The sequence below is a fragment of the Corapipo altera genome, unplaced genomic scaffold, assembly GCF_003945725.1.
Source record: "Corapipo altera isolate COAL_440 unplaced genomic scaffold, ASM394572v1 24, whole genome shotgun sequence".
Lineage (NCBI taxonomy): Eukaryota > Metazoa > Chordata > Aves > Passeriformes > Pipridae > Corapipo > Corapipo altera.
Window position 1 is genome coordinate 4,247,162 of NW_020884903.1, and position 15,494 is coordinate 4,262,655.

General features: G+C 39.2%; 1 protein-coding gene across 2 annotated transcripts in view; it reads right to left on the reverse strand.

Annotated features, from left to right (window-relative positions):
• Positions 1-3,297: 3,297 nt before the first annotated feature.
• PTPN2 (protein tyrosine phosphatase, non-receptor type 2) overlaps positions 3,298-15,494 on the reverse strand; it is a 28,682-nt gene continuing 16,485 nt past the window's right edge. The window contains exons 6-10 of one of the 2 annotated variants that reach the window (XM_027650901.1): positions 14,361-14,570; positions 12,779-12,937; positions 9,805-9,995; positions 8,138-8,239; positions 3,298-3,607 (exon numbers count right to left, since the gene is read on the reverse strand). In XM_027650901.1, the coding sequence (XP_027506702.1) occupies positions 3,586-3,607; positions 8,138-8,239; positions 9,805-9,995; positions 12,779-12,937; positions 14,361-14,570 (684 nt within the window). In that variant the 3' untranslated portion in view covers positions 3,298-3,585. Of the gene's footprint in view, positions 8,240-9,804; positions 9,996-12,778; positions 12,938-14,360; positions 14,571-15,494 lie in introns of both variants that reach the window. The other variant, XM_027650900.1, reaches the window with a different exon arrangement.

Below are 15,494 nucleotides of genomic sequence, written 5' to 3' on the forward strand. Positions count from 1 at the left end.
CAGACAGTCTGGTATCTGTGTGTTTTATAAGCTTAGTCTGAGACAGCAGTTGTGTGATGTGCAATTCACGTGTTTGATGTTTTTCATGGTACTTGTTTTGTTGTATTAGGTTGTATGTTCAATATTGATCATTTGGAAGTGCTTGGTCACATCAGCTTATTTAAAAGCAGCTCTTGAACTAACCATCTCACATCCATGATTTAGTGTTGAAAAGCGTTCTGAAAAGTATTGAAAATATATAACCAAAATATATTTTTAGGAGTTCCCACAGGTATCCAGACTAATAAGCAGCAGTCCAGGAATGCAGACAAAAGGCCATGTGTAGCACAAGGCAAGTCTGGTAAGTCTAAAACTAGTTGGAAAACCTAAACACATTCAAACTGAGCCAAGTGCATAAATTGCCGTGAGGCAGAAGGGAGAAAGGAGCACAGTCACTTCCCTCTTTATTCCCAACACTTGTGCTGGGAGGCACCGGCCAGCTGCTGTGTGACAGCAGCTTCCATGCAGAAAGTAATGGATGTGTAATTGTCCGTCAGACAGAAACTCCAGGTCACCAGTGTCCTGCACTGCAGGAGCTCTTGCCAAGCACCAGCATCAGCCACTGGTCTGAGGCGAGGTTCAAGGTGGGCTCCATGCTGGACAGGTGAAGACTGAATCTCAGGCTCTGTTTTTCTTCTCCCCCCTCTCATCCCTAATTTCCAGCCTAATGGGTATATAGCTAACTGCATTCCAATCCTGCACACCGATTCCTATTAGTTCTGAACTTTGGATTTACGTTAAAATAGATGTTAACTAGAATGACCAACTGGAAAGACTTGATAAGGGTGATAAATCTTTTCATACTTTTATACCTGTGCCGCCCTAAGAGCGATTCCTTGGAGTGGAGGAGAAAAAAGACAGGGCTGAGTATTGTTAAGGGCTAAAGAATTCCTTGTAGCCTTTAAAAAGTGCCTACAGGGTAAGCACTTTAAAAAGTGCCTACTGTGTTTGCTCCACAGTGTTTTTCTTAAGTGAGCCATAGATGTTCAGTACCTCCTCAAGAAGCACAGCCGAGTGAAACCTCGAGAAGGGAAAAGGAGAGCACTCGGTACTGGGAGTACTCTCTAAAAGAGAAAATCCTCAAGGCTTTCCTGTTCCCTGTGGAAAAGGTATAGAACAGTTCGACGTTTATGAGGAGAGACAAGGACACAGGCGGCCACCAGATGCCGCTGCAGGACGGGCAGCGGCTTCCCTTGGCTGGCCAGAGCCCTTCCCGCCTCCAGAGCCCCGGGAAGGGCGAGCCCACCCTCTGCACACACCGAAGCCTGCCTGCAGAACAGGGCCGCGGCTTTGTCCTGCTGTTAAGAGGACTACCAAAAATAAAGACACCTCTGCAACCTTGCTCTTGAACATGGAATAAAAACTGGCAGCCAGTAAATCACAGCTTTTTCATTTGGAAAAAAAATGCCATCTACAAGTTCGATTCTTCTAAACCCATTTCTTTAAAGGCTGCAATTAGACATTCACTTGTCCCTTTTCTCTAAAGGCAGCCTCTCCCCTTCCTTCACCCGCTTAAAAACATTGTCCCAACAGTGGTCAAGAATTGCAGCTTGTGTAAAAATAACTAAACAAATGCATGGGGCAGAAGTTCCTGGGCCAGTAAGCCAAGACTTCTGTCACAAGGCAGCCCTCAATCAAACCTGACAAAGCCCTGGTTTAGGATCTGCTATCATCAAGTTGGCCTGACATCAAATTTGATCCATCAGCTCAGTAGCTGAAAACCATTTAAAAACTAAGGGCAAATCAGCATTTTGATAAGCATTATTCAGCCCTCTATGCCCCACAAGATAAACTAGTTGCATATATGATAGCTCTAATGAAGCATGTGCATGTTTCCAGTAGTCATGCACTGCATGCTTACTCACACCTCCAAGAGGGGAAAAATAATGAAAACCTAAACCACAGCCCAAGGTAAAAGGCATGAACAGCTGCAAGCCTTATCCAAAGACATTCCAAGCGATATAAACGGGCTCTGTTCCTGTATTAAACAATAACAGGGTTTATTGCAGTGGTTTTGGCAGAGCTTCATCTCTTGTTATAAACACTCCTGGTCTCACAGCTGCACCAACTTGAAAATGAAAGCTGAATCAAGTCACAATGTTCTCTCCTCCAACACACCCTCAGAACAATGCTAATCACCTAAAGAAACAAAAATATTTGGACAAGCCAGACTCTGGCAATTCAGACTATTTGAGGATGGTGTCAAGCCTGTCTTTAGCTCAAGTAATTGCATTAACTACTCCCCTGATTCAGCTTCCCCTTCAAGTTAAACACAACTCAATATGATTGCTTTCATGCACGGGTCTTGAAACCAAGTTCTGCTAAGATTTCAGGCTGCTGCTTATTTTAGCAAAACTTGCTTTAGTTGGCCTAGATTTCCCCTCTCTTCCACGACTGACTTTCAGTAACTGTATGATTTTTACAAAAACCTGTTACTAAAATATGCACAGTGCAAATCACATATAAAACCCCACCACATGCCAGTTCAGACAGTCATAGTAACTGTATATGTTTTTTGTGAGTTAAGGTTTATCTGAAACTGTCAGAGAGCATCAAGTGCAGAACTGAGGTCAGCTCTGTTACAGAAGGCACAGGGCTGGAAACACTGCTGACCCTGTTGAAGAACTCCTTTAAGCAACACTCCGGTTTACCCCTTTCCAATCCATCCTGACTTTGTCAGGGAGAACGCTGACAGAAGGTGGGATACGTGAAGGAAAATACTGTACATACAACACATGGCGATGGCACAATCCAAAACCCGTTTAATTACAGACACCATTGACTTTGTGCGCTTTGCACCTGGCCCTGAGCTCCTGTTACACAGGACCGTGGGTCATGAGAGGTCAGATTTCACATCTGTCTTCCCTTTAAAGCATCACCAACAAAACACTTTCCCTTCACAAAGTTACTCTGAACATCTTGTGCATATTTTATAGCAAACATAAGAAGGATTACCAAACCAACTAGTCAGGTTAATAAAATAATAATCTTAGTGGTGTATTACAAAAGAAATGTGCAAGAGTTCCTCCTAAATCAAACTACAATACTTAGCATTAATGGAAATATTTTTAAGCACTTTCTAATAATTTTGCCATTTTCCAGTTAAGACAGGTATCAGGAAACCTTAAGGCAAAAGGCTTCTTCTTCCACAAAACAGGCTCTTAACGGTTTCTCCCTAACATAACGTGCACACAACAGCATATTGTCAATTTAAAAAAATATTTAATGCTGCCAAAAAGTATAAAAATACAATAAGAATGGCAGTACAAAACAAAATATTTCCTAATTTATTTCTTTTACATCTTTCTACATTAATACAGGCATTATAAAAAACACAAGATGGCAAATTATTTTGTTTTGCAAAGTAGCACACGCTGCTGGTGGTCTTCATCCCCTCGGTGCAGTTTACGCTGTAAACAGATAACTGAGGTCTTCTTGGTACTTAACAGACCTCACTTTTTGTTCCCGAAGAGGGGGCTCATGTCTTGCTTTGCATGTCAATAATTTGCAGTTTATAGCTGCAGAATATTCACAAGTCTTGAAGGCTTAGGTGTCAGTCAGTCTCGGCCTGCGACATACAACCAAAAGAAAGTCACCGATTCAGTACAGAGTACGGGGAAAAACAACAACAACAAAAAAAAGAACTAAGAACCGACAGCGGGTTTGCAGCCCACTGTCAATACCAAACAGCTTCTCATGCATTCCCTGGAGCAACTACTGCCTTTCCAAGTACTCTTGGAAAGCTGTTGCTTTTCCAGAAGGTATTTCCACATTACAGTATAAGGCTGGGGATTTTCAACTACAGGTCTCAGTCCAGCAAACCCCTTCCTCACACATTTAACCCCAAGCACTGCAGAAGTCTCCTTGGGCCTCAGTGGGACTATGGCAAGCTGCATCCCAAAACACACCACCTCTCACGGCTTTGTAGGCCACCCTGGCACAGAAATAACCCTTTACAGGCAAAGGTTTCCTGTAGTGAGGAAGACATCCCAGCACTGTGCATTCTGCTCTTAGGCAAGGTAAGTGTCTACTCTGAGGAACACAGAAAGACACCTTGGTGTCCACGGCACCACACCCCCAGGCTACTACAAGTAAAACAAGTCTGAGTTCTGCGAGCACTACACTGATTCATAATGCAGCTTTCCTCGATCAGTTATGACACACTGAAAAAGGGCTTCCAAGTATTTATCCTTCCAATTTAAATAAAGACTCAGACAGAGATGCAATTTTGAACACATTTATTTTTCGTACATAAAAATGAAAGACTGACTTAAAACTTCAGGGGCAAACAAAAAAGCCCAGGAAGACTACTGTGTGTTACGTCAACTTTGCAAATACCATCCTCTGGCTTAAGCCACTTGGCCATGCAGAAGACTTCCTCTTTTGTCACAATTAATATACTTTCTCGTGCAGTCCTCAAGTGTCTCAGGTTTTACTATAATGCCAAACAGCAAACTAAATAATTTGGTTTACATTCATTAAACATAAAGCTAGCCAGGCTTTTTAATTGCCTGCACGATCCAGTCACACATACATGCATACACATTTATGCCTCTTCCCTTTTCAGGGAGATATAAACTGATGTCAGTAAACCATTTTACTCGAGGTTTAACAGAATAAGCTACGTTTCACTTGCAACATCTCACTTCCATAAAATAAATCCATAGGTTTTTTTAAATTGCTATTTCACACTGAATTAAATTATTTTACTTAATACATTTCAAGGAAAATACAGATGTACCGTCACTCTAAGTGGACTGTCCCTGCACCAAGAACATAAACAGGAAACCTAAAGAACTAATTCCAACTTTGCAAACTCCTTGCAATGGAGATCCAAATGTTTGCTAGGGATTTTTTTAATGAAAATGTGCATAATTTGTACATGAGTGTTCATCTGAGAGTCAAACATTGTTTGATCAAATTCAGAGATGCCCACTGTGCATCAAAAATTTTGACTGATGCATTTCCAGAATAGAGGGGAAAACCAAACACAGTAACCCTTTGAACCAAGCCCAACAACGTTTTAGAAGTAGCACAGGACCAGCCAGCAGCTTGCCAGAAACCAGGGTGGAGGGAGGCAGGAGAGGGGGCAGAAGGCACGTCCTTCAATTTCACCCTTTAAGCATTTCCTGTCATAGGGGTGCCTGGGATCAGCAGTTCTTCATTTTGGCCCACAGTTGTTCCTATTTAACCTCCAAGTTGTGCAAAACTGCTGCAAATTTAAATCCCACAGAATTACAAAGTATCACAAGGGCTTAGTGTGCAGCAGCAACAAGCCTCCGCCAGATTTTGGGTTTTAAGGATTAGTGATGGACCAGGAGGAAGACTTTTATCCAAATTATTTCCTGGAGTGTACTAAGCAACCTGTTGTTTGCTTGTCCTTCCTATTCTCATACTGCCATGAACAATTCACTGTTCAAAATAGTTTTATCCAGGACTTTTATCGGTTCATCTTCCTTAAACTATTAACAGTTAAGACTCCCAAGGTACTTGCAATCACAGAACCAAACTAAACTTTTACAGAACAACTGCTGAATGTGCAAGTCCTGCTTTATTGCATCAAGAAGGTAAGAGAGTGTGAGGAGATGCAAGACGGCCACCTCCTGCCCTGTTCCACCCTGAAATGAGGAATGTTTGCGGAGGATCAACAAAACTGAAAAGCCAGAATTTGGAAGATGGAATCGGGAAACAACTCGAGTGACAACTTGACAAGTTGCAGTTAGAGCTCAGTGCCTGTAGAATACTGGTTGCCCAGGAAACCTTTCTCATGCCAAGAGAAGGGAAACAAATGACAGTGTGATATCAGTGAAGGTTTCGCCTGCACTTTTTCCTTAGCTGCTTTTAAGTATTTAGAATAAAATCTGGAATATTTCTGTTACAAAAGCATTTAATTACACTCCATGTATTTTTCCATAACCAAAATATATTTATAAGGCACATACATTTACACCTACTAACAGTTACAGCTGATACTGAAACACCTGTCTTCTCAATTTAAAGAAAGAAAAAAAAAAATCTTCTGACAGTCTTGTTGGCTAAAAGTTACTGTGGTTGTAAAAATGGTGAAACACCTTGAAATATATGAGCTGCCTGCCTACACTGTGTCAAAGCAGTCAGCAAGTCATTCTGCTGTGAGGGCTGCACATTTGGTCAGCAATGCCACAGAACAAATTGTCTTGTTCTACTGACGCACAAGTTCCCGAATTGAGAACTGTATGAAACTGCACTTGTTTTCCTGATCTGGACCCTTTAGCATTTATTTACTATATAAACACGATATAAACAGTGTGGTCCAAAACAGTATTAGCTATTGCGAAATGAGAATTTCAAAGGGTAAACTGTACTTAGCTTTGTGTAGTAAATGTCAAAGTAACTGGGCTCCATGCCTCTTATGTTATTACCAAGCTTGGATGTTCTGAAAAATTTTCAAGTTAATTCCTTTGAATAAGGAACAAAGTAACCATCCAGCTCTTTTAGTATTTTTCAGCAATAAATCCAGGAAGCACTTTACAAAATGGGAGGGGGGGAAAGAAAATTCCCAAAACCCCACACCCAACAGAAAATAACCAAGCTTAAGAAAACAGAAGGAGAAAACATGACTTCTCTGAAGTCACCCAACAAGGCAATGCTTGAATAAATAAAATCCATATTTCAAAGTACAATCCAATCCTACAAATTATTAGGTCTCAACTGGAACAACAAGCTACATACAGCCACATACCATCTGTACTGCAAGGTAATTTAAAGCACAGAAATTGATTTGTGTTGAATTACTATTTAGAAAGTGTTATTGTCCAAGGAATGGAATTTTAAAGGGGCTGTAGCACAGGTATTCCCAAAATATTAGTCATCAAGTGTTTTACCATCATGTCTCTAAAACAGTGCTGGAGAAACCGAAAAGCAGTTCTAGACTTTGTGAAGCCACCAAAGTGGCTCATACAGGCAAACAAACTGGGTATGGCAGAACACTACCAACATTTCTTTCCTATTAAAGCCACCCTTGGAAGTCCAACTATAGTTTCCTTTGAATGTGCTTTCTACACTTATCACTGATGAATGAATTTTATTCTTTCTAGCAATTAAAATCTATAGACACACAAAACATTATGTCTCACATTTAATGGAATGTCAGAACTTGAAATGTTGGCCTTCAAACAGTAGCTGAAGTCTGAATACATTAATCAACAGTATGATTCTCAGTGGGGACTAAGTTCTCAAAAGTCTTAAAAAAAATTGAACTTCTATGCCTTACTTAAATAATGAAAACTACAAAAAATAAATAAGGAATGCAAATTAACAGAGTCGAAATTGGCAAGTGCTTCATCAGACCCCTAGCTGCTCATTTCAAACTGGAGAGACAAAATATGGGGAATGGTTGCACTGTTCTTTTCATGCACAAATTATAATTACATTTAGTTTCAAAATGAAATTCTTTTGGTCAGAAATTTGTACAAACTGAGCTTTTAAAAGTACAGTGAACTACAAAAAGATTAAATATGCAATTATAAAATATATTTATCCTAGGTTGTAAGAATATAAAATGTTTAAGTTCATGTCACTAGTACATTACACATATTTAAGGATAACTTCTTTGCATTAATAATGTAAATGATACAACATTGTTTATTGCTTACGTCAGGCATGTAAATTTAAATCCAGACAGCCTTCAGTAGCTAAACCTCCATGGTTCAGCTTTGTTTAAGATCTGGTAGAACACCATTTTAAAAAGTGTATAAACAGTTGCAGCAAGTTTGCACCTGCTCATATAAACAAAAACCATCAACTCTGTTGGGGGGCAGCAGTTCATTTTTGTAAGTACCTGCAGTGGAAGGTCCTGAGATGTCGACATGGGATCAAGTTTACATCACTTCTCTACTGTATGTAACAGTCTGTACCCATTCCAGGAGTAAGGAGTTTACTGCTTAAAGTCACACCCCTAGTCATTAACTTGCAGCAAAATTAGCTGTCGGAGCAGTCACGCTTACTGTTAACTTACAAGGAATGTTCTTGAAAATACATTTTCCAGAAAGAATAAGCACCAACTAAAATCAGTGTACCAAACCCAATCTTAGTGAGAATAGGTTTCCAATATAACCACCTTTTTCTTTTTCTTTCAGTCTCATTTAGCTTCTGCTTCATCTGCTGCAGCTTCTGTGCTGTGTTTGCTTTTCTATCCTCCCGCAGTCGTTTTCGGACAGAACTGAAAGAGAAAAAAAAAAGATAAAACTTACACTGTAGAACAGGAAAAGAGGCTGTTACAATATTAAAGCAAACCTCTTTCCAACACACTCCCTGTTGTTAATCCACTCTTAGCATAAAGCAGCAGTATATATAATTCAAGCCAAGCAATCTTTTATGATGTTTTAACCACCTTGATGTGGAGAGTTTCAGATCAGTGAAGCCCCACGAAGTAAGTAGATGACAGACGTAAAGATGTACATGGCACTTGACCTACGTTGTCCAACAAAGAACAGATGGAGTCAGCTAAATTATCTGAGCTTAGTCTTTCACCCCTGTTTGTGCCCCATTTGGTGGCAGAGATGTTTTAATGGAAGCTGGTTTTGTATGCAACCTCAGATACTACGTGCAAACATTCATAGTATGTACATGGGTCCCTCCACTGCAGAGTTCATACCAGCCTCAATGATACACTGATCCAAACCAACTCACGCCTGCATGCAGGTTTAATAATAACCCATCTCTGGCTGTGAACCAGATCTTGATAAAGGACACAGACTGAAAACCCAGTTCTGTGTGTTGTTACACTGTCAGGGCCACCTTGTAAGTCTTGTCTCCAAAAGTACCCTCACGATCTCTAAGACAGCCATGACTACGGCACAAAAACCCATTTTGATTGTCCAACTCCTTAGCACACAACCACCACGCTCACACCCACACCCCACCCCGCTTGTGAGAGGTTCCTTCAAACATCTACAGAACTGCTGTCACTCCCTCTCAAAAACACTCATGAAGACACGGAAAGACAAACCCATCAGGGCATTTAGCGAGCCAGAAGTTATTTCAGAATTCCAGCCTATCCACACTGAACTGCTGTGTTATGTCTCAGGCTGCAGCCCTTTGGGACAGACACTGCCTCCTCCTGTGCACCGCACGGCTCAGGTCAGCACAACCCTGACTGGTTTCTGGATCTCTGGTTATGGATCACCATTTGGTGACCCCCATGGGGGCCGGCCCAAGTGACACAGTGCCTCCCAACTGAGATATTTGTACTTGTGAGGCAGAGACACTTGAAGGAGAAAGACAAGTTTACATGACAGCTAAACCACAGAAAGCTACTCACAGTGGTAGATTTAACATGAACAGAGGGTAACATATGGCTCCAATGATACAATTTCAACCGCTACACAGAAAGTGGTAGGCGATCAAGCCTTTGTAAGGTAACATGGATTTTTTAAATCAGAAGTTAGCATTGTATTTAAAAATCAGCATCAAATTATTTTTGGCAATTTTAGGACCTAATTCACACTGCACAATGGAGTTCACTGACAGTCTGCAGGAAAATGCTTTCAAGCATGAGGTTTAAGTGCTTCAGTCAGAGACATTTTCTTCTCTTGTCCTTTCAACAGTAAAACTCTATCACAAGGAACATCTGAGGTTGTATTTTTAAAATAATTAAATAAGATAGTCAAATACCACCATTCCTTCCTCTCTACTGAAGAAAGATCTTCAAATTTTCTTATAATAAGAAGTAAGCCTTTTGAGAGAGTGTATCTGCCTTCTAAATGTTTTCTTTATCTTGCCTACCTTTCAGTGTTCCCATCTGTGATATCTTGAACTTTAGTGGACAGGTCAGTGTTTACTTTCTCCATCTGATCTTTGTTCTCCAGGCCTATGCTGTTCCCATTGTACTTCTCTGTGGTTATTTTAGTCGGGTGCGGAGGAGACTGCTCGGAATGTGGCGCTTGGTCCTCCTTAGAGAGTTCCTTCCACCGTTTCTGCAAACAAGGAGAACATATTTCAAACATTCCCCTAACACTAAAGACAACTCTTGCTCAAGTTGTAGTCAAAAGAACAGTCACAAAAGTAGATTAAAAGGAACTACCAGATCAAGAAAATAACCTGCTAGATGAAGAAATAAGGTTAAGGGAAGATGAATCTTCTCCAACAATGATCAATGATCCTTTTTTCTGTTTCTCTGGGATGATGCTACTAAGGTGGCATGAAGCCACTAACTTTAGGGTTTGTATTGTCCACAGTAGCTCCACAACTAGGAAGCAACCTGCCTAAAAAGAGAGAACTGGGAAAATTTCACTAGATTTATTTATGCCAGTTGCAGACTACTATTTCACATTAGCCCAGAGATCTACTGCATCATAAAACAGTTATTCACCTTGTTTTGAGAAGTAATTTATACAAAGATGGGAAAAAAAAATTGGAAGCAAACCTGGTTTGCTAGATCTCTGCCCTAATGAGTAACTGTTCTAATGATGAATAGTCTGAAGGACTTGCAGCAATAGAACTTCATGCAGAAAAAAACCCAAGAAAGTTCACAGGAAGGAAAAGAATTGTCCCTAAAAACCCATCCTTTCTTTTCTCACACAAATCATTCAGTGCCTATAAAGACACAGAATACCTTGTAGAAAAAAAATCAGTTACTTTTAAAAGTCTATGATAGGGAGGATGAACTGAAAATTGACTCTTCTCAAATCTAAGTGATAGATTCCTGTCTGCAGCATGAATTCAAGACTGATGGTTTAAACTAAATATCAAACTCAGACAGTGATATAGAAAAGCCAGCCACTTATAAATGGACTGCTGGCAGAATGAGTTTAACAATGAACTGACTTCTCCATTGCAAAGAAGCTTCCAGTACAGATCTGAAATTCACAAAGGGACTAGTCTTGACCCAAAAAATACTTAATTCTCAGAGGTTTTCTTTGTTTTGTCTTAAACAAACATACAAACAAAAAGAAGCAGCCACTGACAAATGGAAATCCACTTAGCAGCTCCTCCTCACTGTCACAGAAAAAGGCCTTTTGGAAGACATATTTGTGTCCACAACAGACTTGCTGCCTAAGACAAATACTGATTATACCCGTAGTTGATAAAGCCACACAGCAAAAACTGAAATCAGAGACAACTTTACTGCTCTTGTCATACAGAAGGAATTTCTCACCAAGAATTCTATTCTAAACGTGTAATAACAATCGCTGACATGGTTGGTAATTCCAAGTTTAAATATGTACGACAAGACTGTGTGAATGGCAGGATCAATTAAATAATGAAGCAGACAAACTGCATGCATGTTGCAGTTGCAGCCACTAGCTGGCAGCAAGTTAAGGTTGTCTTTGCATACTGACTTCCAAAACCCATGGCTATGTCAGAGATGAACATTTGGCTAATGCTATAATAGAGAGGCAGTCAATAACTTCATGCCCTCCCCATTATTAGCAGACAGAAGTGAACACCTCTCACGCTCTGGAGAGTACAACTGTTCCATTCAGGGTCAAAAAAGCAGCCTATCTGACCTTGAAAGGAGAAACATTCCTTTTAAGTACTGCCAATTGATTTTCTGCATGTGACCCTGAGGCCTGAAGAGAAAAACACCAGAACAAATGCCTGCAATGCAGGAAACACTGGTTTAAGAAAGATCATCTGAACAGTCATAACAAGAAAAAGAGAACAAATGAGAAGTGTGCCTTCTTAGGCATTCTCTTACTATGGAGAAATAACACACTTGAACCTGACTGCTCCCTTGTATCCAGAAATGAGAAATCCTGTGATCTAGATGGCTAAGTGTGGGAACCTGACCTGCTCCTCAGTGTGGACCATGGCTTTGTAAAAAACAAAGCAGAAAAATACTACTGGAGACAATATCTCATACCACCAGAAACAGCTTCCAGAAAATAAAGACACTAAACTGCTGTTAGTACTAGGATGAATCATGAAGTCTTCTGGGCATATGGCACAGGTGTCAAGACTAGCAGAACACTGTCCCAGGTGTTGATCAGCAGTTGTGCAAAATTATTTCTAGCAAGTCAAGAAACATTTGTTAAAGAGAAGAATTAGACAACTACCAGAACCACAGAGGAGAGAAAACGTGGTTTAGCTTATCTGCTCTATTCATGATTTTAAGAAAACAACAAAATAAAAAAGCATATAAAAGTAGAATTAAGTCTGCTTCGAAGCCTCTCCTCCCAGTCCTGCCTTGCTCCCAGCTCCAGTCACTTAACATCACTGTAGCTACTGTTATGCCTGCAAGCCACTCTGATGAAACAGTGAGATAGGTAATTTTTTTTGCCCCAAAATTCATTATATTTGGCTAGATTCTACTGAATATAACACAGATTTTAAGGGACATGAAAAAAACACGGCAACTTTAGTAATAAACGTTATCTGTGGCATCAGGCAACTCTTCTGTTGGGAAAATACATAGCAAGGATCAAGAAATTCTAAAAAAGATCCTTGCTATCTTCAAAGCAGTACTGGTCATTACTTTTGCTTTTTAGTATTGAAGACACAGATTGAACCTTCTTTTTCTAAACATTTGTACAGACCAATTATTTTTATATTTTACTGAAAAGGGGACATATACATAGGATTAGAAGTTTAGTTCACAGAAGGCACTGAACAGATATCCTCTGATGCCTCCTAGGCATCTATTGAAAAAGATTAATTATTTAAATTCCACAAAGTTACATGTTTTAAAATAATTCGGAGCTCATTTTTTTACTACTGTTGCAGTCTGTTGTTTAAATACACAGACCTATATGCTTACCTGTATAGTTGAATCACCCATTATAAATTTTGCTCCTTCTATTACAGCCATATATGAAAATCTTAGTTGATCAGGAGTCTGAATAAGTCCCATTCGATATTTTCTCATATCCAGTAACACCTTCTTAATATCTACAGAAAATGGGTCCTTTTTTTCCATCTGTAAAGAAAGTTACATTGAAAAGTATCAATGGTATATAAAAACAATTGCAAGTGAAAGTCATAAAATTCAATCTAAAAATCATATTATGCTTATATTGGTTATATAGAAAATTAACCACTCAAATGATTTCTATTTTGTTTTTACAGATAAAATGCAAACCATCTAATGAAAACTTGTTATGAACAAATCGATGATCCTGTATTAACCAAATAAATTAGTACTCTAATATCAAGTTTTAAACTTAAAAAATTTAGGTATGCTTGATTTTATTTAGGTATGTATTGAAACTTTGAAATAAGACTATAAGAATCAGAACTGTAAAATAGTATTTCCTGCTGCTCCTGAATGGAACAGCAATTTAGACAGATTGAATGTGGCAGAAGTTTCCTTATTTAAAGCAGAATCCCTAATCCAAGCAATGCACACACTTGTCCCTACATTACATTCATGGAGCGTTTTTAAACATATATCTGCACTTCTTATAATGTTCACTATAAATCATCTAATATTAAAGTATATTTGCATCAAAATATACCTGTTTTCAAAAAATGCATCAAAAAAGAAAAACTGAAGAAAAAAACCAAAAAATAAGTTGAAAGGATCTAACCAAACCAAAAGACAGGTCTCTTGTCACTTAAATGAAATCCTATTTCACCTAACCCCGTGCTGTCCTTTTCACTATTGCCAAGCACAGACAAATAAAAAGTCTGTGCCTGGACTTCACAATCCAACAAAATTCTAAAGCGATTTTAAATATTATTTAACATTTAAAGTTCACTCATGTCATGAGCAATTCTGATGATGTAGCTCACTGAGTAAACATAGAAATCTATACATCCATGTGACACTGCAACTGGCTGCCAAGCCCCATCTCCCAGGGGGCTGCACAGCAAGGGAAATTCTGCACCACTCTTCATTACATACTGCAGGAGATCCAGGGACGTGCCCGATTTCTCATGCTAGTTCAGATAACAATTTTCTGCACTCTTAAGGAAAGGGGCCTGTCAGACTTGTGAGATATTCTATGTTTGGAGAAAAAGACTTATAGATTTAGTTATCTCCATATATATATTCACAAGCTTAACTTTAAACTTATATTAAAATAACCAACCAGTCCTCAACCTTTTCTAAGCACATCTTATATAAAAGGGAAAGAATGCTAACTATTTACTTTCCAGGAAGCTTTGAAAATACGTAATGTACTTGAAGATGGATTTGTAAATGCATTTCAAGAGCCGTGTTTTTAAACCGTCAAAATATGTGAAGAAAAAGAAAGCATGATGTCTTAATTAAAGTTTCCACTGGCATGTCATTAACTTCAATGTTTTTAAAGCCTTCTGACCAAAAAGCCCACACTGGGAAGGCAGGCAAGGTGTCAGGAGAAGGGAAGAGGTGACAGAGTGAATAAGCAAACACTTACCAGAACCAGACAAGTGTCTACTAATGAAAACGTGCCAGAACGTCCTATCCCTGCACTGCAGTGAACTACTGCAGGCCCGTGTTCAGGACTCAGTGAACCAGACTCTCTGACTTTAAACAGGAAGTTCAGGAATGAAGCTGGGGATTCAGGAACTCCAAAGTCTGGCCATGTGGTATAATGAAAATGGGAGATCATCCTGGACTCACCGCTCTAGAAGTGAAAACAAATAAAACAATACAACTAGGAAGTGTTCCTCTTTTGTTCAGTTAGCACACATTTCCCCAATCTAAATCAACAGCTATTTTCTATTTTAAAACTCCCATTTAGACAAACCATCCCATAACTTGCTTTAAGTTGGATGACAACCAACAGTGCAAACTGAAGCAGTTTTTTATCCGAGTTGGTCGTTTCCTCCTTTCCAATTATTACCATACCCATTTTTTTCTTCTTCTCAAACTCCCAATATATTTGGGTTGCTTTACTACTTACTTCCAAATATCCTTCCTTTTCTACCATTAGTGCAGTTTAAAGGTTGACAGCAGTTATTAGACAGCTAGAATTAATACTACTGAAAAAAGTCCACATCAGCGTTGTATACACTCTCCACTTTTGCTCAGAGCAAGTTTTAATGGCAAGAGGTATCACATCTCCTTTCTATGAACCACATTACTGTGAGGAGCAGGAAGCGTTATGGAAAAGGCCTGTAACAACCCATACAGCAGGATGTCTAGCAAGACTTCCACAGGACATATTCAGTCTTTTTAAGTAAAAAAGGAGGATTCCAAGATCATATAGTTGCTTTAGAACCACACAGTTCCTCTCCTAACACGAACAACTAACTGCAAGTACTGAAATGACAGCAAGAATATGTATATAAAATCCGGATTATATTTTTATGGAACTGACTTCAGACTTGCTGTTAAATGCTACTCCTTGCCATGGTGATTCTGAGACAAACTGATCACTGATTTTAGCTCAGGAATTTTAGAAATGTTCAGTTATTTTTACCTTCTCTCCATTACATCAAATTTTCCACCTAAACCTCGACAGAGTTTGAACACACGAAGATTTAAAATAGCAATGTATTCTAGAAAAAGTTATTTTTCCTTCTTCAGCAACAATAAAACACAGCCT